At 41.6% G+C, this 26614-nt stretch overlaps 1 protein-coding gene across 33 annotated transcripts in view; it reads left to right on the plus strand.

The window, feature by feature from the left end:
* The window catches only part of SORBS2 (sorbin and SH3 domain containing 2), a 289570-nt gene that overhangs the window by 201353 nt on the left and 61603 nt on the right, over positions 1-26614 (plus strand). For 17 of the 33 annotated variants that reach the window (XM_048509745.1, XM_048509754.1, XM_048509766.1 and 14 more), the window contains 6 exons: positions 3132-3158; positions 6458-6582; positions 8249-8857; positions 17014-17490; positions 20165-20309; positions 25865-26040. In XM_048509745.1, coding sequence (XP_048365702.1) covers positions 3132-3158; positions 6458-6582; positions 8249-8857; positions 17014-17490; positions 20165-20309; positions 25865-26040 — 1559 coding nt within the window. Of the gene's footprint in view, positions 1-3131; positions 3159-6457; positions 6583-8248; positions 8858-17013; positions 17491-20164; positions 20310-25864; positions 26041-26614 lie in introns of those variants that run through there. The other 16 variants (XM_048509760.1, XM_048509763.1, XM_048509779.1 and 13 more) reach the window with 8 other exon arrangements.

Here is a 26614-nt window from a genome sequence, read left to right on the forward strand (position 1 = left end):
ATTATTAACACACAATTAACCATTACATTTCACTCATGGCTATGTCTTGCTGTAAAAAGTACCAAACTGGAAAATGTACCTTCATTTAACATCTTTGATGTGCCCAAATGATCGAAACCATGTATTTCTTGAAGGACTTGGACCATTTTCTGTGAAATCCTAAAAACACTTTCCTGGGAGTAAGCCCCAATGAGCACACTTTGGTAGGATTCTGAATAGGCCTGCTTAGGATTGCCCTATTCGTTATTAACACCAAAAAGCCTGCTGTTAAAGTAGGTGGGTGGGTGGGTGGGTGGTTGAGGCAGGCAGGCAGGCAGGCAGGCATTGTTCTTCTAATATAGCCTTCAGGTTGCTAATGGTAGCACCTTCCTCCACCACAAGGCACCTTCCAGTGATGGAAGAAGTCTGTTGGTGAAGTGGAAGAGCTTCTTGTATCAGAAGAAGGCTTCCTGCACAAGCTAAATGCGCCACCATTTGCTGTATGGTTCATGGAATCATGCACTTATTGGTGCTGTTAACATGCTTTCAGGTACAATTAAGGTAGCTACAGAGGCGTAGCTAGGCCAGAGTGCGCCCGGTGCACACTCTGGCTTTTTTGCTGCCCCCGCCCCCCCCCCCCCGGTGGCGCTGGCGGCCCCCTGCCCCCCTGCGGCAGCCCCTTCCATGGCACTTCATTCCACTTACTTTTAGGAAAGGAGCAGGCCGAAGAAGCCTGCCTGCGTTGCCTGGGCCTGGTGGGAACTACATGTAGTTCCCACCAGGCCCAGGCAACGCAGGCAGGCTTCTTCTCTGGGATGTTCCATTCCTAAAAGTAAGTGGGGGGCGCCGTGGGGGGGCAGGGGGTGCTGTGGGGGGCTGCGGGGGCGGGGGGGGGTTTCCGCCCCCCATGTGACCATAATTGGTGCACCCAGTGAGTTGCACACACACACCCCGTCCCCTGGTGGCTTTGCCACTAGATAGCTATTGACAGGAATCTGTTTTACGTCTTTCATGTTAACTTTTTAATAGGTTTTCTGAGCTTGAAAAATGAAATTACCATTGTTTAATGTATCATTGAAGGTTTTCACAGCTAGAATCAACTGTCTGTTGTGGGTTTTTTGGCAGTTTGGCCATAGTCTAGTAGTTTTTGCTCCTAACATTTTGCCCCCATGTATAGCTGGCATCTTCAGAGGTATGTCACGGCAAGATGTGCCACTGAGAAAAACACATCTCACCATGGCATACCTCTGAAGATGCCATCCATAAATGCAGGTGAAACACTGAAGCAAAAACTATCACACCACAGCCACACAGCCCAGAAAATGCACAACAACCAGTACTATTGTTTACTTAATATCTTGTTTGATAAAGCAAGATAACAAGATAGCATCAGAGACTTGACTGGGAACATCATCCATGATTTTACCTCCTGAATACACAGAAGATAGTGATAAAGCAAGTTACACAACTGAGCAAGCAAATGCCTTTCCATCTCCTTACCATTATCACTGGTTCGATCCAACCCCAGAATACACTGGCAACTTCCTCCAGCGCTCAGCCAAGAGGACCACCCAACCTGGGCAGTATTTGACCATTACCTGCCTATGAAGTTAGCTAAATGAATCAGTTGGCTGCAGCCTTCTACCAGATGCCTGTTCCCTGCCTGTAGAACGTTGAGAGAGCTAATGTAGTGGCTTATTGCAGCAGTGGAAACACAAATAAAAGAATAACTAACTGTGAAAATCCTTAGAAGGAATAATTTCATCAGACTGTAAACAGTATGAACATTTTCCTATGTTACAGTCTTTCAAACTATGCATAGATAACAGAAGGAAATTAATTCTAATTAATCAATGCATGCTCTGTAGCTGTTATGTAATGTATCCTTTTAGAAAATTTGCAAAGTGTACCTCACTTCCTAACTTTTCTGTGGTCTGTCACTATTGCTTACAAACCAAAAAAGGTGTAAGAGGATAAAATATTAAAATTTTAACACAATACTAAGAGAAAAAGAGCACGCAACGTTCCGTTAAAAAAAAACTCCTTTCTCTCTGATTCTTCTGTAGCTGCAGATGAGGAAGCTGCCATGCTTCTCTATGCACCCCAACATGGGTTGAAGAAGTTATTTACTTTGTTCTTTTTCCACAGCTTCATTGCTCTCAAAGACATTATGGTTAATACATGCACAATCAAGCCATCACAGAGCCAGCCCATGGTTTTCCTTGGTGTTTCTGGTTCATTCACATTTTTGACTAGTACTCCATTTGTAGTTGTTGGGAGATTTTGAACTACAATTGACTGTAAATACTAGAGATATGCGCCATTGGGCCTGGCAAACTGGGAAGAACTATCCTTGGGAAACGTGTAGGAAAGCAGAAGCAGCAACAGGCCACTCCTGTCTGGTAGTGGCTTTAAAAATAGGGTTAAGATAATGAACAAGCAGCACTTTTGTCTTTCCTTCTTTCTTTCTTTCTTTCTTTCTTTCTTTCTCTCTTTCTTTCTTTCTTTCTTTCTTTCTTTCTTTCTTTCTTTCTTTCTTTCTTTCTTTATTTATTTATTTATTTATTTATTTATTTATTTATTTATTTATTTATGATTTGATTTATAAGCCGCCTCACCCCCAAAGGGCTTGAGGGAGATGAGACATGGATGAAGCTTCACAATTTCTGGGCCATCCCTCTTTACACTGGTTGATGCACCAATGTTAGGATCACTTTCCATCACCTGACTGCCATTTCATAGCATAGTTAATTAAATTTACACATAGCGTTCAGTTGGCGCACTCCTGTGTTGGGCTGATTTGTTAATGTTTGAGGCCAGTTCACATTATCAGAGCTTGAGGAAGCTTTAGCGAAGAACAGGAAGCAGAATCAGCCGTACCATCTGACTCTTATACTTGTTTACTTAGAAGTAGGTCCATCTGAATTTCATGGGACTTACTCCTGAGAAAGTGTGCTTTAAGATTTCTGCCTAAAGAAGAAAAGTCCTTGATTACCGGTGTAGCCTTACTATTCATTTAAAAAGAGAAAGTATGTGACATTTTAATTGTTTTTCATAAGTGTGTGCCCCCATGTGTCACAGTGGTAGTATGTGGTAAAAATATGTTGACAGAACTTAACAAACACTAACTTGCATGTTTTCTTTTTTTCTAGGACTTGATTCTCACTCTCCTGATTCAGGTAAATGCAGTTTTCTTTATTGGGGAACACTTAGGTTTTGCTTCTGAATGTAATGACGAGGGCATGTCTTTTCCTGTTATGGTTTCCATGTACAAAAGATACTAATTTGGAGAATGGTCTAAACTCAGATTGTCAGACAGTTGCTTTTCTACCTACTGCTTGTGCTATTTTCCCCAGCTCTATGTAATTGATAATAACTAATCAATATTTTTGTTCTTGTCTTAGTAGCTTGTTTAAATTCAAACTGCCCACCCTAGAGGACCTTATATTACACACTAGCACTTCAATAAATTACATCAGGAAGTGTTCAATATCCTTTTCAATTAGGAAGCTGCAGGGAAATAGAGAGGAATTGAGTTAACAGCTTTATTGGTCCCTAAAAGGATCAGTGAATCCAGTATAACTGCCAGTGATTTAAAAAAAGGCTTGACATCTGATACAAATTGTACCTCATGAAACAGTGAACTAATCACCTGCCTTTCTATTGGGCTCTGTCTATAGAATTATTCGTGCAGTGTCCACTAGCTTCTCCTCAGAAAAACTGGAAGAAAGGGGCATTCCAATTTCCAACAGCCACCTTTTTGGTATCTTGTTATGAATTTTTCTTGTTCTCTTAAAGATGCTACACATATATGTTTTTTCCTCTCCATCAGTTTTTCCCCATACCTAGTTTCTGGGGTTTGAAGCATAATTTAACCCAGAGAGTTGTAAGTTTACAGTATGTAAGGACTGGCCACTTTAGACGATCTCACTCCCTGTTGTTATTTCTGAGTTACTGTTCTTGGCATGCCTTTTTCTGAGCACCATTTCCCAAATATAGAACTAAGTATTACAAATTACACAGGGATGCTTCCAAAATTAGCAGCATGTGATATCACCAGTTTGAGATGGGATATTGCCATGCCCCAAGTAGCATTGAACTCTTCGTTGACTGGCAGTTATGAGAAGGAATCCCAAGGGAATATCCAAGGAGAATGTAGGAGAATGAGGGCCAAACAGGATGATACTATCTCTTGAAAAGGAAGCCTGGCGGGGGGGAGGGAAAAATTGGGGCCTCTTACCCTCCCCCCCCCCCCAAGTGCTTCAGTTCCCAGCATGATTGAGTCCCCACAACATTTGAGAAAGTAAAAATCTGGGCTGTAAAATGCACACCACATTCCCATGGTGGACTTGGTGATGTAGTATTATCTAATGTGGACCTGACACTGCCAATGGGTCCTTTATACAATTCTGATTGGGCTATGTCTGACATGTTTCTGAAGTGTATGAGTGGTGGCCAGTGACAAATGAATGGATCGCTTAGGAGCAATGACAAAAGGATGTAAGTATTAATTTGGTCATTTCAACAACAATTCTTGTGGCACTTTAAATACTGAGGGCTAAACTAGCTGTTCAGGTTTTTAAATAGTTGGGTCCAGGTTCCCCAGACTCATCTTGGGTTCCCCACAGTCACACAGAAGCTGCAGAGAATGACTCCCATTTCTGCACAGCACAATTATACCAGGTTACAATCGGTATCTTACAATCCGGGTCTATTTTATCTCGGTTTCTTCCTTCACATGGCTGCCTGTTTCTATGAAGGAATCAAGTGAAGGCCAGGAGAAATACTCCAGTTTGTTTCGTACGAGCTCGGGTCTTTTGTATTTACACCGCAAGCGTTGTGTTTACACCGCAAGCGTATCTGCACATGCACAGACATTCCCACTATCCTGCGTTCTGATTGGCTGTTGTTTTGGGGCAGCAGTGGGGGGAAACAAAGCCCCCCCCCCTTTTCCAGTTCTGGATAGGGCCCGGCGCAAGCCAATACAACAAGCAGCAGCAAAAAACAATGAAGCACAGCATCACATCACATTCCCACTCACATTCTCATATTTTTGTGGAAAACGAGAGACTCCCCCCCCGCCCCATGATATGCCCACTAACATTCAGCCCAAAGTGCACATCTCCTTAGCTATACACTCCAAGCAACCAGTACATGTAAGAAAAGAAAATGGGGACATTTTTGGACTCCACTCCTGATTAACCCAGGTGAAATGGCACCTGGTCGATACCATGAGCAGAAAATGTGCTTGGGGGAACGTTTCAGGAAAGGTGAGTTGCAATGGTTGGCAGCTCAGCAGAATTGAAAACTCACATCAGGTGGCGAGTTCAGAGGGGCGGGCGGTGGGGCAGGGAGATCAGCTGGCTGGGTGGAAAAAATAAACTGTTTCTGCTCCCGTGGTATTTGCATGGTAGCAGGTTCACCACTGGATTTTTTGAAAAGAATTGCCAAATTGGCAATTTTTAAAAATCCCAGGATGAGCGAAATATCGCGGGGCAAACCCACTATAGGACCAGAAACCATGTGAACTTCTTGGCCAAACCAGGATATTTCCTTTTCTCAACCCAGGATATTTTGACCGTGCAGAAATGATCTGTGTTAAAAAAGAGAGAGAGAGCAGCAGAGAGAGCTTGTTTGAACTCTTAATGCCACCATGGAGAAGAATAGCTCCCCCCCCCCCCAGCAATTTTACCACACTGGAGCAGTGTTGGGTATAGTTATTTCCGCATTTTTGCTGTTCTGTGTGCACAAAATACTCGGAACAGAAAAAATGGGGAAATAACCCCCAACACTACTTCAGCACAGGAGCAACAGGAGCCCTTCCCATCCACCAAAGCAAGATTCTGGCCCCAGCTCTTTGAAAAACTGCATGTATTGTTTGACCCTAACAAATTTATTGTGACAAACTTTCTGAACTGTTTTGTCACAAGACGCGTTGTTGTTTTGACTGCTTCAGATTATCATTACCACCCTCTTGAAGTCATTTTATTTTTATGACATTTTTATCTTACCTTTCCTTCAAAGAGAAAAATGCATATCTAAGATTATGTTGCTCTAGCTACTCTATAATGTTGAGAGATAGTCCATTGTCCAGTGCTACTCAGTGAAGCTTCCTGATTTCATAGGAGTTAGAACCTGGGTTCCCCATAGCCAGTCTGTTCTATATTGGCTCTGATTTAGAGCCTATTACATAGAGAAGTGCTTACAAGCCCACTTATTTAAAAACAAACAAACAAAGAACACAGTCATCTGATCCGGGTCAGGGCATTGGCACAGTGGTGCTACCATTGACTCCCTGAGTCAGTGAGGATCTGACATTCATTATAATTCTTATATTTTTCATTTGATTCCAGCCTGTGCCATTTTTATATAGATTTGACCCATTGTAAAAAAAACCCACCTCATTTACATTGTTAACATAATCAAAATAATTCTTTATGAGGAATAAATGTACTTGGATTTTTTTTTCATATAAAAGCTTGGAGATCATTTAACAATGGGAATAGAGAGGCACTGAATGGAGACACTGGCAGCTCCTCTCTTGCAGCAAAAGGCTTTCGAAGCGTCCGTCCAAATCTGCAAGAAAAGAAATCGCCAGTTCAGGTAAAATAGCTGACATGCAGAATCACACTTTTTGAGTTTATGTGAACATCAAAACTTTAATATTGGGTCCCACAAAATAATGGGTAGAGGCAATTCCCTGCAGAATGCCTTAATTTGTTAATGCTTTCCTAACATGATTTGTAGCTGCTAGCTTGTGGTTTTATTTGTGCCTGTGGCTGTGTGTATGAATCTTCATGATTTGTCCAGCAAGGAGCAGCAGTGGCGTAGTGGTTAAGGGCAGGAGCACTCTAATCTGGGAAACCGGGTTTGATTCCCTGCTCTGCCACTTGAGCTGTGCAGGCTTATCTGGGGAACCAGATTAGCCTGTGCACTCCAACACACGCCATCTGGGTGACCTTGGGCAAGTCACAGTTCTTCGGAGCTCTCTCACCCCCACCCACCTCACAAGGTGTTTGTTGTGGGGAGAGGAAGGGAAGGAGTTTGTAAGCCCCCTTGAGTCTCCTTATGGGAGAGAAAGGGGGGGATATAAATTCAAACTCTTCTTCTTCTCTTCTACCACGTTGGATGTGCAGCTGATGCAGTGAAGTCCCTCCATGCAATAAAGTCCTTCCAAAGTATGACAAGTATACCTATGAAACAATCAGGATTGAAAAACGATGTCTACTGTGATTGCCTTGGTCATCTCAAAGGCTATACCCCATTGCTTATTGTTTTGAATATAAACATTTTTTACTGGGAAAAAATCGTTATCATTTTTGTTAGAATAGAACTGAAATACAGGATGCTTCTACCAAAAAACAGTGGTGGTGAAAAGTGCTGTCAAAGTGCAGCTGACTTAAAGAGACCCTGATGGGTTTTCCATGCAAGAGATGAACAGAGGTTGATTACCATCGCCTGCATCTGTGTAGCAACCCTAGACTTCCTTGGTGGTCTCCATCTAAGTACTAACTAGGGCTGTCCTGGTTGAGATATAATGAGATCAAGCTAAGCTGAGCCATCCAGTACATTATGCTTAATTTGGAAACATTTAATCCATTCTTTGAGAGACTCCTGTAAATCAGAAGCAATCAGAAGACATGTATTTGTTCCCTCAGAATATTGGTTAAATTATATACTGATTTTTATCAGTATAATCTGAACGTCATGTCATAATGTTTTATCAGTATAATCTGATAGAGTTGGAAGAGACCGCAAGGGCCATCAAGTCCAACCCCCTGCCATTCAGGAACACACAATCAAAGCACTTACGACATACGTTCATCCATCCTCTGTTTAAAAACCTCCAAAGAAGGAGACCCCACCACTCTCCGAGGCAGTGAATTCCACTGTTGAACAGCCCTGACAGTCAGAAAGTTCTTCCTAATGTTTAGGTGGAATCTCTTTTCTTGCACCTTGAATCCATTAAGCAAATAATATTGCTCCAAACGGACATCTTTGCTTCATATGACTAGATATTTTCCATTAATAAATGCAGGCTCTGATTCCCCCCTCCCCCCAAGTCAAAATAAGTTGGTGTTATCTGGAATTTTGGTATACTTGGAGGTCTGATTCAAAAATTTTGGCTGGGTATATATCAGTGCCTCTATTTAAAGTGACATTTCTTAACTCAGTTTGCTTTCTTGCTAACATTTTGTTTTTTCTCTCTTTTTTCCCTGCAATATTATTATTTTTTGTTGTTGTTGTGTGGATGCTTTTGGCAAATAAGGCACCCCCGCTACCTCCTAGGAAAGACAGTTTTAGAAGATCTGGAATAACTAATCACAAGAAGAGTGATCCTAATTCCCAGTCCATAACAACAAAGCAAATTAAGAAATCTCCTGATGCTGAGTCCTATACTAACAAGGAGTCTGTCCGAAGGGTAATTTGCTCTAAAAAATCTAACACTAGTGTCTCTTACACACAAAAGTTAACTAAGCCACTGGCCTCACTCTCCAGCACAAAAACAATTGCTGGCATTAGAACTACCGTTCGTCATGGCCAGAAACAGCAGTTCCAAAAACGCAGAGTTTCAGCCCTGAAATTAACTCGGGCACGAAATGCAGCTCGTAGTCTTCCTTGTCATACAGAACAACCAGCTGTGCCCCTTGAAGCACCAGCAACTGCTCAGAGGTCTGTTTCACCTGGTTGTAACCCTGTGCCTGAGAAACATAAGGCCTCTCTCTCCATTCAGATAGCTCCAATCCCTGATAGCAAAGCCAAGCCTGAAAGCCAACAACATCCACCTAGGCTGCCTCCAGATACTTCAAAGATGATTCCAAACAATATTCAACCAACGTCTACAGTTCATTCTGCACAGTCCACAGAATGCAATGTGGTATATTACATTTTTCTCTCCCTTTTATCATAGATCTTTCTTGTGTCATCTAACCTTTTTCTCTTTAGTATACTCACCTGGCTCTGAGTAGTAGCCACAAATCCTGGGTAAAACTACCTGCTGCTATAATAAAAGTAGTATTGCACTATTTATTTATTTGCATTGGTTTCAAAATGGGATTCCTGTTCCTTAGTACATGGGAGAGCAGGAGAATATGTGTCATCAGGTATATATGAAGAAAACATTGCTGGTATTCTAGTTTTTGCAATGTTATGTAAAAAGACAAAACCTTTGATACATTTATGAATAACAGTCATAATGGGACTAGCCAGGAGCCAAAGGATCACAGGTCATCATTTATGCATGCATAGTTGTCTTTTTTTTTTGCGACAGCCTTTTTACCACAGCTCCACAAACCGTGAAAAGCAACCCTTCAGTACTGCATGGCATTAGGTGCAAGCGACTGCTGCCAGAAAGGGTAATCAGCCATTCCCCCCACCTTACTCATGACAGCCCTGATGTACTTTACCATATATTTATGGAGCTGGTTCTGGCCAATGTGCTGTCACTGCATTGATGAAGTAAGAATTCTGTAAATAGTCCCTGTATTTCCACAAGGGAGATGCACGTTTCCCTTTCATTATGCCAAAAGCACGAAGTATGAATATTCAAAGATCTGCTTTTGACTCTTCTTAAGGCAGAGTGATTTGGGAATGTCTACAACTCTGTGAAATCTGTTAAATCATTTATAAACTGTGAGTTGCTAGGAACAAGGTGTTAATTACATCTTCAGTGAGGTGTTCACACTTCATCTGGAGCTGTTCAGAAGTCAGGTACAAGTCTGAACAAGTTCACAAGTAGGACTCTCTGGGCAGCAGTGAGAAAAGCTGTGACTATATATCAGACTAAAAACAATGTTATTTTACCATTCCAGCCATTCTGCCACTTTCTGTAAATATTTATATTGTATTCTTTTTGAAATCCCCTTCTGGTGTACAAAATACTTTACAAATCTCATCCCTTTCATTTTCATTTTGATAATTCCTATTCTTGAACTCATTGATAAAAGAAATATATGCCCTTATGTGATACAGACAATGCCATTGGTTACTAAGAGTGCAATCCATGGGGAGGTGGGCATGCAAAAGAATCATGGATGGGGTGCAAGGGCAGACCAAAGCAAATGCCCTGAATGCCTTGCAAAGGACAAATACGCCAGTGCAAGTAGCAAATACTTCAGTGGCAGGGCATCATGCATCTCCATGGCACCCAAACACAGAAGCTACTACTGCACTGGTGTTCCTCCATTACACAAGCCCACACCAAGGGGTATTCTGGGGGCACTTCTGGGGTAGAGCCGACTTTAGTTGACTTACAGAGAGCTTTTAGCCCAGGAACACCCCCTTTGCCAGCTGGCGACTTGCTCCATCAAAAGAGCAGGCGTTCGCCATTGAGAACCAACAGCGAGTTTTCAAATGTGGGACTTCCTGCATTTTTGCATTTTTCCCATACCCCCACAAACCTCTTTGGAAGTAGCATGGCAACACTGTCCCTGGACACTTCAAAGCTCCCCCCTCCTCCATGGATTATACTGCCACAGTCTCTAAGAAGATTGCAAAGTGGTACTTACGTTAATCTTTCACAGTAAAACAAACCAGGAGTTCAGTGGTCCCTTAAAGACTAACAGCATTAATTTCAGACTAAGCTGCTCACTTTCTCCAAGCTGTGACTCATGCAAGCTCATATTAAAATAAAATGCTAGTCTTTAAGAAGCTACTGAACATTTATTGTATTATCTTTCTAAGCTTGTTGACTTCAGTGGACTTACAAGTGTAGGGTTGCACTGGGGCAGTCCCATACAGGAGCCCTGCACCCCTCTGTTGCCCTCAAAGGGGCTTCCTGGCAGCATGGGGAGGCTTAAAAAATGAAAAAGCCTTTTTGCTGCCAAGAAGCCTCTATGGGGCTCAATAGACTTGCACTGCCCAAAAGTCTGGCTTCCTAGCCACCAGCGTTACACTGCGAATGGCCAGGAGGGAATCAATTAAAGTTGGCTCCTCCCCAGCTTGCCCCACCCCTGCTACACCAACAGCAGGGGCATTGGGACCTTGTCCAGTGCTGCATACCAGTGTTGGGGTGGGGAGTAGCATCCACACATCAGCAAAATTGCCTCTCTGCTGGGGTAAGTGCCCAGGAAAGGGCATATTCACTGACGTGACTCCGTGCCACTTCTATCTGCAGATATCCTGCCCCTTCTGGATGGGGTTCTAAATCTCCTACAATAAATATAAGTATTTACGCTTTGCAGAAACTTTTATTTACCTATTTTAAGGGGACAGCATAGCATGATTAATAGAAAAGCATTAAGACTCCATTTCAGAAACAGATGAATAATGTGTCTAAAGCAGAGTATTAATCTTATGTTTGTTGCTTTCGTTCTTTGCTTATGGTGGAAAAATTAACTTTGCCTAGGTTGCCTGGTCATGGGCGTATCTGGGGAAGGGGTGTCATCCAACCCAGGCACCACTTCCCTTGGTCAAGTGGGAAGCACATCTGGCCATCCCCTTCTTTGTCCCCCCTGGCCAGGAAAGGCAAACAGGCTGGGCAGGCCAGCAACCGAATGAAAAAAGCAGGTGGGTGAGCTGCCGCCTGCAGGTTCCTCCCTTCCCTGTGCAGTCCAGAAAGGGAAATCACCACCAGTGAAAGAGTGGGCAGCAGGCCAGTGATTGAGCAAGAAAGGCGGGCAAGACCCCCCAAGTTTAGTGAAGATTGGGTCAGGAAGTCCAATTTTATGGGCTCTCAGAAAAGGTGCTCCCATCCATCCTCCATTGGAAACAGTGGAGGAAAAATTGGGGGCCATTAAAATTAGAGCCCCTGACCCAATCTTCACCAAACTTGGATGTTATTGTAAGAAGGCACACCAGTAGCTGTGCTGCAAATTTGTTGCATCTACCTTAAAAAATAGAACCCCACAAAGACTCTCCCAAGAATGCCGTGTTGCTGAAAAAATTTCCTACCATTGCGAGAATGGTGGGAAAATTGGTCTCACCTTGATTCTCTGATCTAAAGTTGCAACTCAATTGCAGCCAAACAGCGTAGTTTTTAACAATAAGTCCCTGCTTGAACATATAACTGTGAGTCAGGTTGGGTACCTGGATTGTGACATATGGATTGTGTATCATGTATCTTGGCTGTTCGTTCTACAGTCTCACTGTGATTTGCATTCTGGGAAAGATCCTGCCAGGTATTGTAAAAGTATTGCTTTTGGCAGCCTCTTGGTAAAATACAAACTTTAAGGCCTACTTAACATCCTTTTGAAAAACGGAGAAAAGCTCGTACTCCTGTTTTGCTTCCTTGGTTGTACTGTATGATACACTATAGGTCTCCGGTTCATGGTACATTTTATAGTCTGTAGGCCACAGGTGACCTCTGTGACCCATGGATCTAAACCCAAGATCCATGGCCAAGATCGCAGCAGAGTAAATGGAAATTGGTGGTGGTGATGGTGGTAGTGGAAAGCGCCATCAAGTCAAAGCTGACTTATGGCCACCCCATAGGATTTTCAAGGCAAGAGACATTCAGAAATGGTTTGCCATTTCCTGTCCTTGCATGGCTGAGAGGGTTCTGAAACAACTATGACTGGCCCAAGGTCACCTATCAGGCTTCAAGAAGAAGAGTGAAACTAAAACCAGTTCTGCAGCTTATTCTTACAGATTCCCACCTTTCTTAGTATTATATGAATAAGACCTTGATCTTTCTGTTTAAAAATCACATGGTAAGTCTCTATACCTTACAGAGGGGCTAAAAATGCATATATTATTTTGGATTGCATAATTATTAAACAGAGGCAGTTCCTTCCTGCCTGCAGGTGTAATGGCTGCGTGAACTCTAGGGTGCAAACTGAAATGTTTCATGTATGGATCCAAAATGTAATGTTGTGGTCTGTGCATTCTTGAGATGCTTAATAGGTTTAGAAACTATTAGCTAGATATTGAGGAAACTCAAAGGTTCTCAGTGGGATTAAAAATTCAAATAAATTAGCTGGGCTTTACTAAAAGAAAACAGTTTAGTGTAGTAATTGGTCCTGCATTTTTATATCTTCAGATGTTTTCAGATAAGAAAGAATAAAATACTTGCAAGGATTCAAAATTCCATGCTGGCTCCATATCCTTAAGGCTGCAAGTCAGAAAAAGAGTTTATACTTTCTTTTGAGCATTTAAATTGTAAAATTTAGCTATGAACAATGACATTTACAAGGTATTTTTACCCATTTGTGTGTGTATGCCTGGATTTTGTGTGCTTTGTTCTCTGTGTGGTAATTAACAAAAATCAGTTTACTTTCTCCATCTTAGATTCTTAATTGTGTTTTGTGCTTTTGAAGCAAGGCCAGCAATGTGGTGTCACGATGTTTCATGGGCCCCTAATATGAACCTTATATTAAATTTTTGAGATGGATGTCCCCAGAACTTACCACACACAAATAGTTTATATGCATTGTCCATTCAGACAATGAATGTGCCTCAGTGCTGAGACTCAGAATAAGAGTACTACAAATAGTAATATAGGGGGTTGGGTTTTTTAATGTTTGTTTCTCTTTCTCAAATAGTGGCTTCATCAGGATATCTTTTTCATTACTTTAGTCTCCCATATTCATAGGGTGAAAATTCTTTAGGAGTAGGACCTAGATAGTAAATCGGATTTCCTACAACCCAGAAAATCACTATGTTAAATGTCCCAGGGCTTTAGATTTCACCAGCTGAGATATATTCAGAGGGACTTTTTACAAATGATGCTAACAGTGAAGAGTTTACTACTAAAGGAAGGGGGCAGTTTGAGAGGAATAACTTTTTTAAAAAAAATGCATGCAGTCCTGTTTTATCCAGTTCATGAAGTGGATGCCGTAGAACAGCGGTGGCGAACCTATGGCACGGCTGCCAGAGGTGGCACTCAAAGCCCTTTTTGTGGGCACGCGTGCACAGAGTTTGTCTTGTGGAGGGGCGGAAAATCACACACACACACACACACACACACACACACACACACACACACACACACACACACTTATCTAGGTAGGCCTGGGCATCTGAGTAAACCCTCCTAGGGTTGTGATTCACCCATTCGAAGTGTTGCACAGTTGCTTCACCAAGCTTGCTCCCTAGTAACGCGTTTCTAAACTAAAACCTCAATATTCAGATTAAATTGCTGTGTTGGCAACTTTGTGATAAATACGTGGGTTTTGGGTTGCAATTTGGGCACTCGGTCTCGAAAAGGTTCGCCATCACTGCCATAGACAGTAGCTTGTGCTGTAGCTACTGGAAGATGGTTTGTATGTTTGGTAACAAGTAACTGACCATTGTAGGACTCATATGCCAGTGAGGTGATTCTTAAATAGTGGGCCACAAATCACTAGCACCACCTGATTCACTTTTGGTAGTTTGCAAAACAGTCTAAAAAACTAACTGAATAAATGGCCAAAGAGAAGTTTCAAGCAAACATTAACCAACGTTGGATTAAAACTCGTTCTGTATTGTGGCATAGCTGTTCTGAACAAGGTGCTGCACAATCTGAAAAGGGAAGGTGAACGGTTGCTAGGTAGGTGGAAAGTAGACATTGCTAGCATTTGTTCTGTCTCCAAGACTCTGGACTCTGCTGTTCATTACCTGAGTTGCATTTTAATTCAGAAGTCTTTAAAATAGCTTCCTATCTCACCTATAACATCAGAAAGTGTTTGCAAAGAAGCTGGAAACCAGAATAGTATGTTGCAAATTTAACAGTGCTGCCCTAAGCAGTTACACACTTCTCTGTTGAAATAAGTGGAATGAGAAGACTGTACCTGGGCTTAGGGTCACTTTTCCAGAATTGTTACTTTAGTAGCATGTTGCATACACCACAGAGGGCGAAAGTATCTATAGTAATTGTTGCTGTTGAAGTTTAAATTGACGGTGGCTGGTTCATCCACAATGCTGCGGCTTTTTGTTTAAAATGAAAGTTACTTCAGGATGAATTGTGTCAAATACTGAGGCAGCAAACAGAGATCCACTTCATTTTGCATATTAATAATAATACTGATAATCCTTCCAGAGCAAGGATGATATTTCTTTCCAGTACTATCTTGGTGGGCTCAAAATAAAAGATGGGAAAGACCAGCTTGGCCACTGTCTTTTCTATACCCTGGCCCATGCCTGCTTACTTTAACCATTGCTCCAGAGTATTTGTGTTTCGGGTTTCAATCTTGGTCTGCATTTAATTTTATGAATGCCCTGGCTGTTTTTAATAGCTGACCAGTGCTTTGGGAGAAAGGTTATATGCAGATTTCCATGCCTTCTTTATATTTTGGGCCCATCCCAGTGACTCAGACGTATGCAGTAAGAGCTAGAAATGTGCATGAACTATTGCCCTTTATGAGTAAAGAAGCATATAGTGGACTGTGTATATAGTTAGCCTGTGCACTCCAGCAGACCATTCTGGACTCCATGTATGGAGAGAGGGCACTCAGGAGCAATTGTGTTCACAGCCCAGGTTATCTCCATATTCCATAGGTCAAACAGGACTGCACCAACCTTGCTGACTGGAAAATTCCTAAAAGACAACAGGAACCTCTCTGAATCGACCAATCTCCTGGGATTGACCATCCTAATTTTCCTTGAATTAGGATTCTAAGAATACATCCTTGTAGACTTGTTTTCTTCACACATTCCTTCCAGGACTCAATTCCAGAGCTTTTTCCATTCTCCTACATTAAATACAACTGCAGAAAACAGCCAGATACTACTGATGAGGCAAAAGTCCCAACTGCCCGCAGTATCATATGCTAATTAGGAAGAGGCCTCTCATGCACATCAAACCTGGTACAAGGAACAACTTGTTGTTTGTGCATTAAAAGTGAAGGGCAGAAAAATGGATCCTCGTCTATTCTGCCTTCCTGTCTCCCTAGCTCAAACAGTTTGGAATGTTAGATCAGTTGCTATATGGGAAATAATGGAGGAAGAATTGACATGGAGCATTTACTGGCAACATTTTAAAGATCTCCTCTTCTTTGAATAGTTGGTGGATGCATTTATTGTAGAGCAGAAGTATGATGGATTTACCATTCCTTATTCCTAAGGTTTGTTGTAAGTGCTAAATTAGGAGAATCTCCTCTGTGTTCAGAGAACAAATATCTTTTCCTCAAAATTGTCTGATGCTCTCACTAAATTGTCTCCAACAGGTGCGTACTGGCCAGTGGGACATATGGGGTCAACTGACCCCAGGCTGTGGCCATTTAGTCATGTGGAGGGTGGGAAATTTTCCACCCCCACACCCCTCCTCCTTCCCTCCAGGACCATACACTGACTTCAAAAAAATGTTGTTTGGTAGTGGTGGGGAAGGGTGGCCGACCATATGGGCGGGGTAGGAGTGAAAAACTGTGATTTTGCACTGGGCTACATTTTCCCTAGATACGCCTCTGGTCTCCAATTGATGGTGTTTTCAGAGTAGTTTGGGCATTTCAGCAGATTCAATAGTAACCCTTCACTGTCTCAGTCTCTCTGGTCTTCCAATTTCTAACAGTCATCTTGCATTGCACTGCATGTGATGTATGACATGCAGCTGAATCCTATGCATTTTTCATCAGAAATAAAGTCTTAAGTTCAGTGGGCCTTATTCCTATGTCAGTGTGCATAGGATTACAAGCATAGTAATTTTATAATGGAGGGCTCTGGTGCTGGAAATCCACATCTGTTAGAATGACAGAACACACTTGTTACTTCCATTAAAAATATAGACACTGGAGTACTTTGAAGATTAGGTTTATTTTTGCCGAATGGGCAGGTGCAGTTTTGTGATGTAAAAAACCAAACTCTTAATATGTATTCTATGCATTTAATTTGAACAAAACCTCAAACCACTCAAGTCTTGGAAACCAACATGAATGCTTATCCCAACACACTGCAGTTTCTGGCGTTGCTTCTATTAATACTTGATAAATTCACTTACTTCATTTTCTTTTATAATACAAAGTTTGTTTCTTTCCTAATCTGTTTGTAAACTTCCTTAGACTGCTAGAAAACATGTTTTTCCCTTATACTCCTGCACACAGCAAAGGGGTAAGGAAACGGGTTTTTAAAAAAATAAATTTAGTAATATGTTTTCTTATTTTTTGTTTGTTTCTCAAAACTCAGCTTGGAAACCAGAAAGTAACTGCCAATGTGATGGAGGTAAATGCTTCACAGACCCACAGACAAACTTCAGCTGAAGCTTCATCACTGCCTCCTCCTCCTCTGGTATCGATTAACAGACCCTCCCTCTCACCTGACAATGGCACCCACGTAACATCATTTACTTTGCCAACACGTGATGATTTTTGGCCTTCACGCTGTTATAGAACCCTGGCCCTTTCACATTTTCCATATGCGTACCCTTTCTTAGCTCCTGACAATATTATCCACAGGACTGAAACAGCCTCTGTCATGACGGACTCGGCCATGAGCGAGTATTCCTCTCGCACGGTGAGCGAGTCCTCTACTGCCATTCTAGATGAGCTGCAGAGTTGTCACTATGATACTACTGACCGTTCTGAAACACCTTCCCCAACTCTGAGCCAGATGTCTGCCGTGTCAGATGGCACCACCTTAACCACCTCTGCTACCAGCTCTCATGTAATTATCCTTCCTCTTTCCTCCTCCATTTTGTTCAGTCAGGCTTCCAAAGTGGGGGGGAATCATTCTTTTCCACCCCGTGTATTTTTAAATATGTGCTGATTGGTTACTCAGGTGATTTTTTTTTAATGAAATTTTTAAGCTTCCTAACAATAGCACAATATAAATGTAATTGAAATATAAAGTTGTGTTATTTTGCACTACCTATATTCAGGTGATGTATATCGAACAGTATATGATTACAGGGTTTCAATTTCTAGGAAAGGTGCCCATGTTCAAATTAGCCTGAATACCACCTCCTCCTGGAGGACTTGGACCCTTTAACTTTGTAAGCAGGCGGGTTGCAGAAACAGATAAACTTGGACTTGGCAGTGTTGGTGAGTGAGCAGGAAACAGGCTTCCTGTTCCCCCACAACACCTTCTCACCCCAAAAACTGACCCTTCAGCAGCAAATGAGCCTCAGGTGGGAGGAGAAACAAAATTGGTATTCTTGTCCACAGTAATGGAATTGAGGGTCTATCTAGGCATAGACATTTTTTAATTGCTTTGTTACACTCTTGCATTGAAACTACAGTTGACAATCTGCATGTGGGTCCTTGAGATCCCCTGAAATTGCAACCGCTTTCTAGACTACAAAGATCAGTACACCTGGAGATCAGTTCACTCTCCAGTGCTTTGAAAACTGGACTGTATGGTTTTATACCTTGCTAAATACCCGCCTCTTCCCAACTCCCGCCCATTCTAAGCTTGATTCCCCTCCCCTCCCTTACAGTATCTCCAAGAATTTCCCAACCCAGAGTTGGCAGCACTAATTGGAATGGAATAAAGGGAGGGGCCACGGCTCACTGGCAGAGCATCTGCTTGGCATCCAGAAGGTGCAAGGTTCAATCTCTGGCATTTCCAGTTAAAAGGAGCAGGTGCTGGTTAATGTGAAAGACTTGCACCTGAAACTCTGGAAAGTGGCTGCCAGTCTGAGTAGGCAATACTGACCTTGATGGATAAAGGGCTCGATTCAGTATAAGACGGATTCATGTGTTCAAACTGCCCGTAAGAGTGGAGGAGAGGCTGTTTGTACTCACTCAAGAGATGATTTCAGGTTGAATACAACTGCATATTCTAGGGCCTTGAAACAGGCTCCAGGGCTTTGCTCTAGCCCAAGTGAAGCCAAAAAGTAATGCTGCAGCGATTTTTCAGTCCCACTGTGGTAAAAAGAAGTGGTATACAGAGTAGAAGCAGAACTACTTAAAATGCTTGATAAACTACAGAAAGAACACTCATGTGGAATGTGTAAGAGAGGCTGCAAAACCTGTCAAAAAGTACTGAGAAATCTGCAGGAGAAGCAGAATGTGCCTCTAAGTTGAATTTTAACGCATTTGATGAGAACAGCACTTAACACAACTTTGTCTTCCATTAGCTGTGATCACTGACTGCATGAAGTCGCTTCTGATTTAGCTCTTTCTGTAACTAATAGTTCCCCTTTGAAGCACTTTTGTCTTACAGGAATGAAAGTATAAATAAACTTACATTCACTTTCTATAAACATGCAATTATTCTTTTCCAGGGCTGCATTTTGTTTAGACTAATTCAAGGAAAGTGACTACAAATAAATAAATAAAATCTTTTATGCATAACTCAGAAATCCAGGAACTATTGTATCTGGTTATACACATATATATATGTGATCAGTTTCTCCTCATTTCAAGCAAAAGGTTTGTTTAGTGCTTAAAAACAGGGTGTGAGCTGAAATATGTCCAGTATTTGACATCTCTTTACAAAATAACGTTAAGCTCTGGAACAGTTTCTTCAAGGAAAAGCCATTTTAATATACTTGTCTCACAGCCGAAGATATTTAAACATGATGGTATTTATTTTCAGAAAGTTTTAAAACCAATGTAAGATGCATATCCTAAATATAGTTACCAGAATATATGGGTTCCTGTTCAACTTGGTGGCACTTTGGAATGAATATTTTTAGAATTGGAAACTTGCCATGTTCTTTTCTTACCCTGTAGAGGTATCCAGGTCCAGATGTGTAATCAATTGAGAAGTACCAGAGAAAAAGTAATCAAAAAGGTGTATCGCATAGGTTTATTTTTCTGGATATGTTCCCATTGGTTTATAAGGACATTTTCCAGTGTTTGTGATTTTACAAAATGTTGAGTGGACCCCCCATACACACACACACACACTTTTTGCATTATTAATTAATCAAGGCACATTTGAAATATTAGCATTGGTTTTAATTTTGCAAAAGGAAAATAAAGAATTGTCAAAAATGTGGGTTGAACTTGATGGCATATGCTATGTCCTCTGCATGGACTGCAACCCATCAGATAGATATTAACTTCTCTGGGTATCCTTGTCTTTACTTGACAACAAGCATTAATGTGGAGTGCAAGAAAAAGTTTGGAAGGTAACAGCCATCTTGTTTTTATTCTTCATTCGTACAATTGCTGCCTTTACTGATGACTTCCTAATGGTTTCCCATGATTCCAGCATGTTACGTTTTGCCTGGAACAGAAAGGAGGTTCGATGAATGTAAATATTATGTTGTAACTTAAGCAGCTGAGAACTGGTATTGTTATGAAGATGGTTTTTAATTATGCTTTTTGCATGTTGACAGATTCTGGCAATTCTTAGTTTAACAGGGTGCCTTTATGTCTTTGACTCTAAGGCTCAGATAACAGTGAATGGAACCTCTAGTGCAGCAGTCAGCCCAATGAGCCACTTTCAAAGGCCTTTCTCCCCTTCCTTGGCATACTCTCCACCATCTTCGCTCAGTTCCAGCACAGTTGCCCTACAGCATAGTAGGACGATGGGTGAGTTTCCCCATATAAAGTTTGAAGTTTATGCTTTTTTAAAAAAAAAGAAAAGAAAGTGCATTGTTTGTTGAATACACACAGCAACAAATCTTGTACAATTAGCAAAACTTGAAGCATACCTTCGTATTAAAGAAGGTGTTATCCACAGAGGCACCTTGAGAAAAATCTGAACACTGTATAGATTGAACAATATTTACCAATGACAGCCATGAATTATGTGAAGTTTGCTAAAGTTGCCTTTAGAAAAGAAAATTCTCAATTTCAGGGACTACTAGGACCTCTGGTTATAATCAGCCTTGCCAGATCCTTTACTTACTGAAAATCAACCATAAGCCCTTTTTCTTAGTCAATTTGGGCAGAAGAGTATTTTTTTAAAGAGAAAGCTGTTACAAGCTATACACCATATTTTGTTTGCCTGTGATAACTCCAGCAAGCCAGCCAAACATCATGGAAAAATCATTCAGGTTTGCCAACAAATCAGACCTATGGCAAAATTTCTTTCCAGTGACAGCTGTGGTGATCATTTATACCCTGACCATGAGAAAACTCCCTCTTCCATTATTTGACTATAGTAACAACTTTGGCTGATTATATACTGGTGTTTTCCATTGCCCTGTGCACTCAGACTTACCATACAGCAGATTCCAGAAACCCTGTGGTTCCTGAGAGTGGGCAAACCCCGATGTTTCCCCTGGCTTTGTGATTTCCACTCCTTCTGGTCACCCCCCCCACACACACACACCCACACACACTCCTTGCAGACATTTCTGGGGAACTGTCAGCCAGCTTAAATAATAATAATGAGCCTTTGCAACAGCAATGTGAAAAATGGGGTGCTGTGTGGTTTCTGGGCTGTATGGCCGTGTTCTAGCAGCATTCTCTCCTGATGTTTTGCCTGCATCTGTGGCTGGCATCTTCAGAGGATTCAGATCCTCTGAAGATGCCAGCCACAGATGCATGCGAAACGTCAGGAGAGAATTCTGCTAGAACACGGCCATACAGCCCAGAAACCACACAGCACCCAAGTGATTCCGGCCGTGAAAGCCTTCGACAAAATGTGAAAAATAATGATATAAAAAATAAAGGGGCTTTTTTTAAAAACAGCAATCTTGTGACCAACCGGAAGCGACTTGGAGCAGGCAAACTGCACAGCACGCAATGGGGCACTTCTTCACGTGTAAACAGAGAAACATGAGGAGACCCAACTGAGGAGCCAAAAGTCTTGAGGAAAGCCCTCCATTAATAATGGGCCAAAGTTGATTAAATTTACCTTATTTATAGCGCGCCTTTTTTGCTGAGATACAAGGTGGATTAAACAGAGTAACAGAATTCAGTCAAAGGGTTGAGACACCCAACAAACAATTCAAACAAAAGTTAGAAATGATACTCAATGTTATGTGATGAGCAACATGGAAAAGAATGGGATGATAAAAGTGGAAAAATGGAAGAAGTTATGAAAAACATCTTTGTCTATGTTTAAGTTTATCAGCCTTTTAAAGCGGTTATTACAGATGCGCTTTCTAATTTTAGAGCCTACTTCTGTTTCTAAAAAGTTTTGTTACAAAATGTTATAGTCAACTTCTATATGTTCAAAAGGAATGGAAGGACTTTTGGGCTAACCATCCTCTGATCCAAGCAATTTTTTAGCCCTCTTAGATTGCATACTTTCCCCTAAGTTTAGTATTGTGCGTATTTGACAAAAAGGCACAGTTATTCAGCTGTTTCATGTTCATTAATGCTCCTTACCATATACATTTAGTGCTAAATTGTTTATAGACTTTTAAGTTTAACAAACAAGAGAAGAAGTGGATATCACATTTTAAAAACCATTAGGGAGACAGTGCCACATATCAATCACTAATTTTTGGCATTTCTATTGAAAATGTATATTAACTGTGAAATATCCTGGGTTTTACCAAATGCTTGGCTTCAACAGAAAATGATTTTTCTCCTTTTTAAAAGTTCAAAATCCCCAGCTTTATGTTTTGTTCTTATAATCTAATATATAAAATGTAAGTAACAAACATATTATCCGTGGTTACCGTATATAGTCATGTATAAGTTGAATTTTTCAGCACATTTTTAATGCTGAAAAAGCTCCCCTCGACTTATATGCGGGTCATTAAAAAAAATTTGTGTTTTTACTTTGCCGGCCAGCAGGGGGCGCAGTTTTTATGCTAGCGGCACCAAAATTTCAGGGTACCCTCAGAAGACACTCCTGATGATACCAGCCAAGTTTGGTAAAGTTTGGTTCAGAGGGTCCAAAGTTATGGACCCCCAAAGGGGGATGCCCCATTCCCCATTGTTTTCAATGGGAGCTATTAGTAGATGGGGCTACCCTTTTGAGGGTCCATAACTTTGGACCCTCTGAACCAGACTTCACCAAACCTGGCTGGTCTCATCAGGAGAGTCTCTTTATGATGCCAGCCAGGTTTGGTGAAGTTTGGGTCAGGGGATCCAAAGTTATTGACCCCCAAAGGGGATGCCCCATCCCCCATTGTTTACAATGGAAGCTAATAGTAGATTTTCCATTTCTGATAATATCCCTCTTAAAATCTAAGTTGGGTTACATTTGGACATACAGATGATGATGAGGAATCCAGTTTTGGAGGATTTTAACTCTTGTGTTTTAGCTTGGTTGCTGGTTGAGCTAAGGTTTTTATACTTTTAAAGTTATTGTTGATACCATATTGTTCTTGCTGACCCTCTTTTCCACTTACAGAGCCAGTTTACTGTTTTTCTTTGAAATAAATATTCAAAAACATTTAACCTACTGATGCCTCAATTGATGTAATTTTATTGGCATCTATTTTTATTTTTGAAATTTACCAGCAGCTGCTGCATTTCCCACGCTCGACTTATATGCGAGTCAATAAGTTTTCCCAGTTTTTTGTGGTAAAATTAGGTGCCTCGACTTATGTGCGGGTCGACTTATACGCGAGTATATACGGTACCTAGCAAATCTTCACTGCCCAGAGGTTACCATATGAGTCTTTGAATGTTCCTCATTACAGGCGCCTTTGTAGAGTGATCAGGTTCAATAGTGGCCGTTAGAAAGCAACAGAACATTTAAGAAATCTGGTTGTGATGGGTTTTCTGGGCTGTCTCGCTGTGGTCTGGTGAATCTTGTTCCTAACGTTTCGCCTGCATCTGTGGCTGGCATCTTCAGAGGTGTATCACAGAGTGTAACTTCCGTCTGTGATACACCTCTGAAGATGCCAACCTGACTATGCTTTCGAACAAGATCCCTGAAACAATAACTACCAGAAAACCCACCACAACCAGTTGAATCCGGCCGTGAAAGCCTTCGACAATACATTTAAGAAATCCCTTTGATTCCAGGAATTTTAGTTTTAATGGGCCTTGCTGTTGTCTTTCATGGGGATCTTATTTGAAAGTGGCGTAGAAATGTTGTAAATAAATAAAATTAAATGTCCTTGTTAAGATCTCAGATAGATTGCCATAATTTTCTGTAAGTAGAACTATCATTGAATGCAGTTCAGGATCTTTAGATGCTTCAAAATTATGCTTCCCACTTTCTGATAGGAATCAGAGATGTGTATTATGGCAGCTCATGCTCAGAAACACTAGCTTTCATTGTCTTCTAGCTCAGGGGTGTCAAACTTGGGACCGAAGGGCAACTCTGGCTCTTTGAGAGAACTTATCGGGCCCATGAGCCAGTTGAGACAACCCCCCACCTGCGTTCCTGATCTTGCCTTGCAGGCTGGCCAGTCCAGGTGGCTGCCCTGCCCCACCTCATTCCATATCTGTCCTGTTGAGCCATCCCCCCACCCATGCCAATCTGGGCTGGCGATCTTGCTATGGGCTCACAATCTGAAGCAGCCACTCTTCACCCAGTGCTGATCTGGGCTGGCAAGGCTTCTGTGGGCTCACCAGTTGAGACAGCAGAGGTCTTCCCCTGCTACTGAAAATCCTATCAGCTGAAGGAGCTGGGGACTGAATCCCTTACGCATGCCAAGGTGATTTATCCTGAATTATTGTCCCTATCCAGAAGAGCTTCAAGAGAGCCATCCAACCAGGTCACCAGTTGGGCTCAGATGCAAATGGTGATGTGTCCAGAACTGCATCTGCATCTAATCAGGCTATGTGTGCAGGGAACTTGTCCTTGGATCTCTCTTCCAGGATTGGAGTGAACGTATCTTGCCCCTCCAAATATAATTTCATCCTCGTTTCAAACACAGTTTGCAGTGAAGAATTACTCTTTGGTTTGCTAAGGCACACACATTTAGACATCGTCGCAAACTGTTGCAAGTTGGAATGAGAGCCAGTAATGTCGCAGTAAGAGCTTTGGACTAGATCTGCAGAGGATCAGGGTCACATCACACACACACACACACACCCAAACCAATTAATTTGCGCAGTAGCCCTGAGGGGAAGATAAGGCTGACTGGTCCATGGTCTCTTTAGGGATCAGATATTTCTAAATGCTGTGGGGTAGAATGCTGGCAACAGAGGGGCCACTGAAATTGCACTAGTTGTACTTTTTGAAGGTTGTGCCAACAATCAAGGTGGTGATATTGAAATTTAATTCCTATGAAATGCCTTCATTTCTCTTTAGCCACTCCCTATCATAGTTATGCTGGTTTTATAAGGTGAAGTTCTTCCTCCAGGCCTATGATTGAGAACAGCAACCAAAGTCCATCTAGTCGACTTAGTCTCTTTTTTACGTGTTTATGTTTTTAGAAGTTCTTTTATGTTTTGTGTTCTTACTGATTTTACATTTGTCATTAACCCTACCCTGAGGGTTAAAAAGGGAAGGGCACCATTCTGTAAAAAGTGTAATTTAAAATATTTATAAATAAATTCTATAATTTTAATTGTATATACTGTACACTGCTACAAACCCCACTCATTGAGGACAGAGGTTTATACCTCAAATAATTACATTAAAATAAATTAAATTATTGGAACTCCCACTCTCTGAAGCCTTGTCTTCAAACATCTTCTCCAAATTATCTCTTTTCTTTGAGTTTCCATGAACGATCTTCTATTTTGTGCACCTCTCCTTTCCCACCAATGCATCTAGTCTAGCCTTTTGTGGCAGGTAGAATGTTCGCTTGCAGGCAGTCTCATTCTTAGTTCTCTGCTCTTCCTAGACCAGGGGTCTGCAGCCTGTGGCTCTCCAGATGTTCATGGACTACAATCCCCATCAGCCCCAATTGGCCATGCTGGCAGGGGCTGATGGGAATTGTAGTCCATTAACATCTGGAGAGCCACAGGTTGCAGACCCCTGTCCTAGACATGTGAATCTGCAGTCATTCAAACCCTTTCCCTGCCATTTTATTTGGAGCAAAAATATTTCTGTTGGATTGTGAGCTCAGCACTCTAGGTGAGCACATCGAATTCTTCCTCCTTGCAGAGTAAAATGCTGGATGTTATTTTATGTCAAATATTACGAAGCATTTCAAACGCATACGCCCATTTGCTTCATATTTTGCTGTGGAACTTCGAAAGCACATATGATACAATATCTGGGCTGAAGCAGACTAATTAAATGGTTATGCAGCATTCTGTTAACATTATTTTTGTAGAATCCACGGAGACCTATACCCAGCATGCTCATTCTGTTGGCAGCAGCGGCACCACCAGTATAATGCCGATCAGTAGAACTTCTGAGGAAGGGAAGAAAGTCACAGTCATTAAAGCTCCACATTATTCAGGGATTGGCCCAGTTGATGAATCAGGAATCCCAACTGCAATTAGAACGGTAAGCAATGCTGAGAGAGAGAGAGAGAAGGGAAATGTGTGTGTGTTTGTGTCGCACAAGCTCATACAATGAATTGATTGTTGGGAAGAGGGTATTTTTCCACATTCTTCTGGACTTATATAATATGGAGTAAAAAGTGTGTATTGGGGAACTCATGAATATAATGCTGGAAAGGGGAAGGTTGATGGTGTATAATTGGGGCCTTATAGTTTTAAAAAGAAAACAAATCAATTGTGAAGTTTTCAGCAGGATTGCAATTTCCTTTACCTTCCTTCTTTCTGTATTTTGCTTCCTCTGGTAAAGTTTCCTTAAAGTTTGGTGCATTTTGTAATTTTTATCAAGATGCCCTTGCTGTCTCCCCCCCCCCCCCCAATAATTCATTTAACAGGAAGCACCATGAAACCTCTGCACAGAGATGCTCTTCTTTGCTGACATGAAAAAGCAGTGAGGGAAAACTCTTTCAGGCTGCCTTTGACAGTGTGCCACTGGTTAGTGGTTGAGTGATTTCAGGATGCCTTACTGAAGTGTTTTGTTCTGAGTTATGCTGAAACATTCTTTCCGCACTGATGCCCCA

Source organism: Sphaerodactylus townsendi, linkage group LG10 (genome assembly GCF_021028975.2).
Source record: "Sphaerodactylus townsendi isolate TG3544 linkage group LG10, MPM_Stown_v2.3, whole genome shotgun sequence".
Lineage (NCBI taxonomy): Eukaryota > Metazoa > Chordata > Lepidosauria > Squamata > Sphaerodactylidae > Sphaerodactylus > Sphaerodactylus townsendi.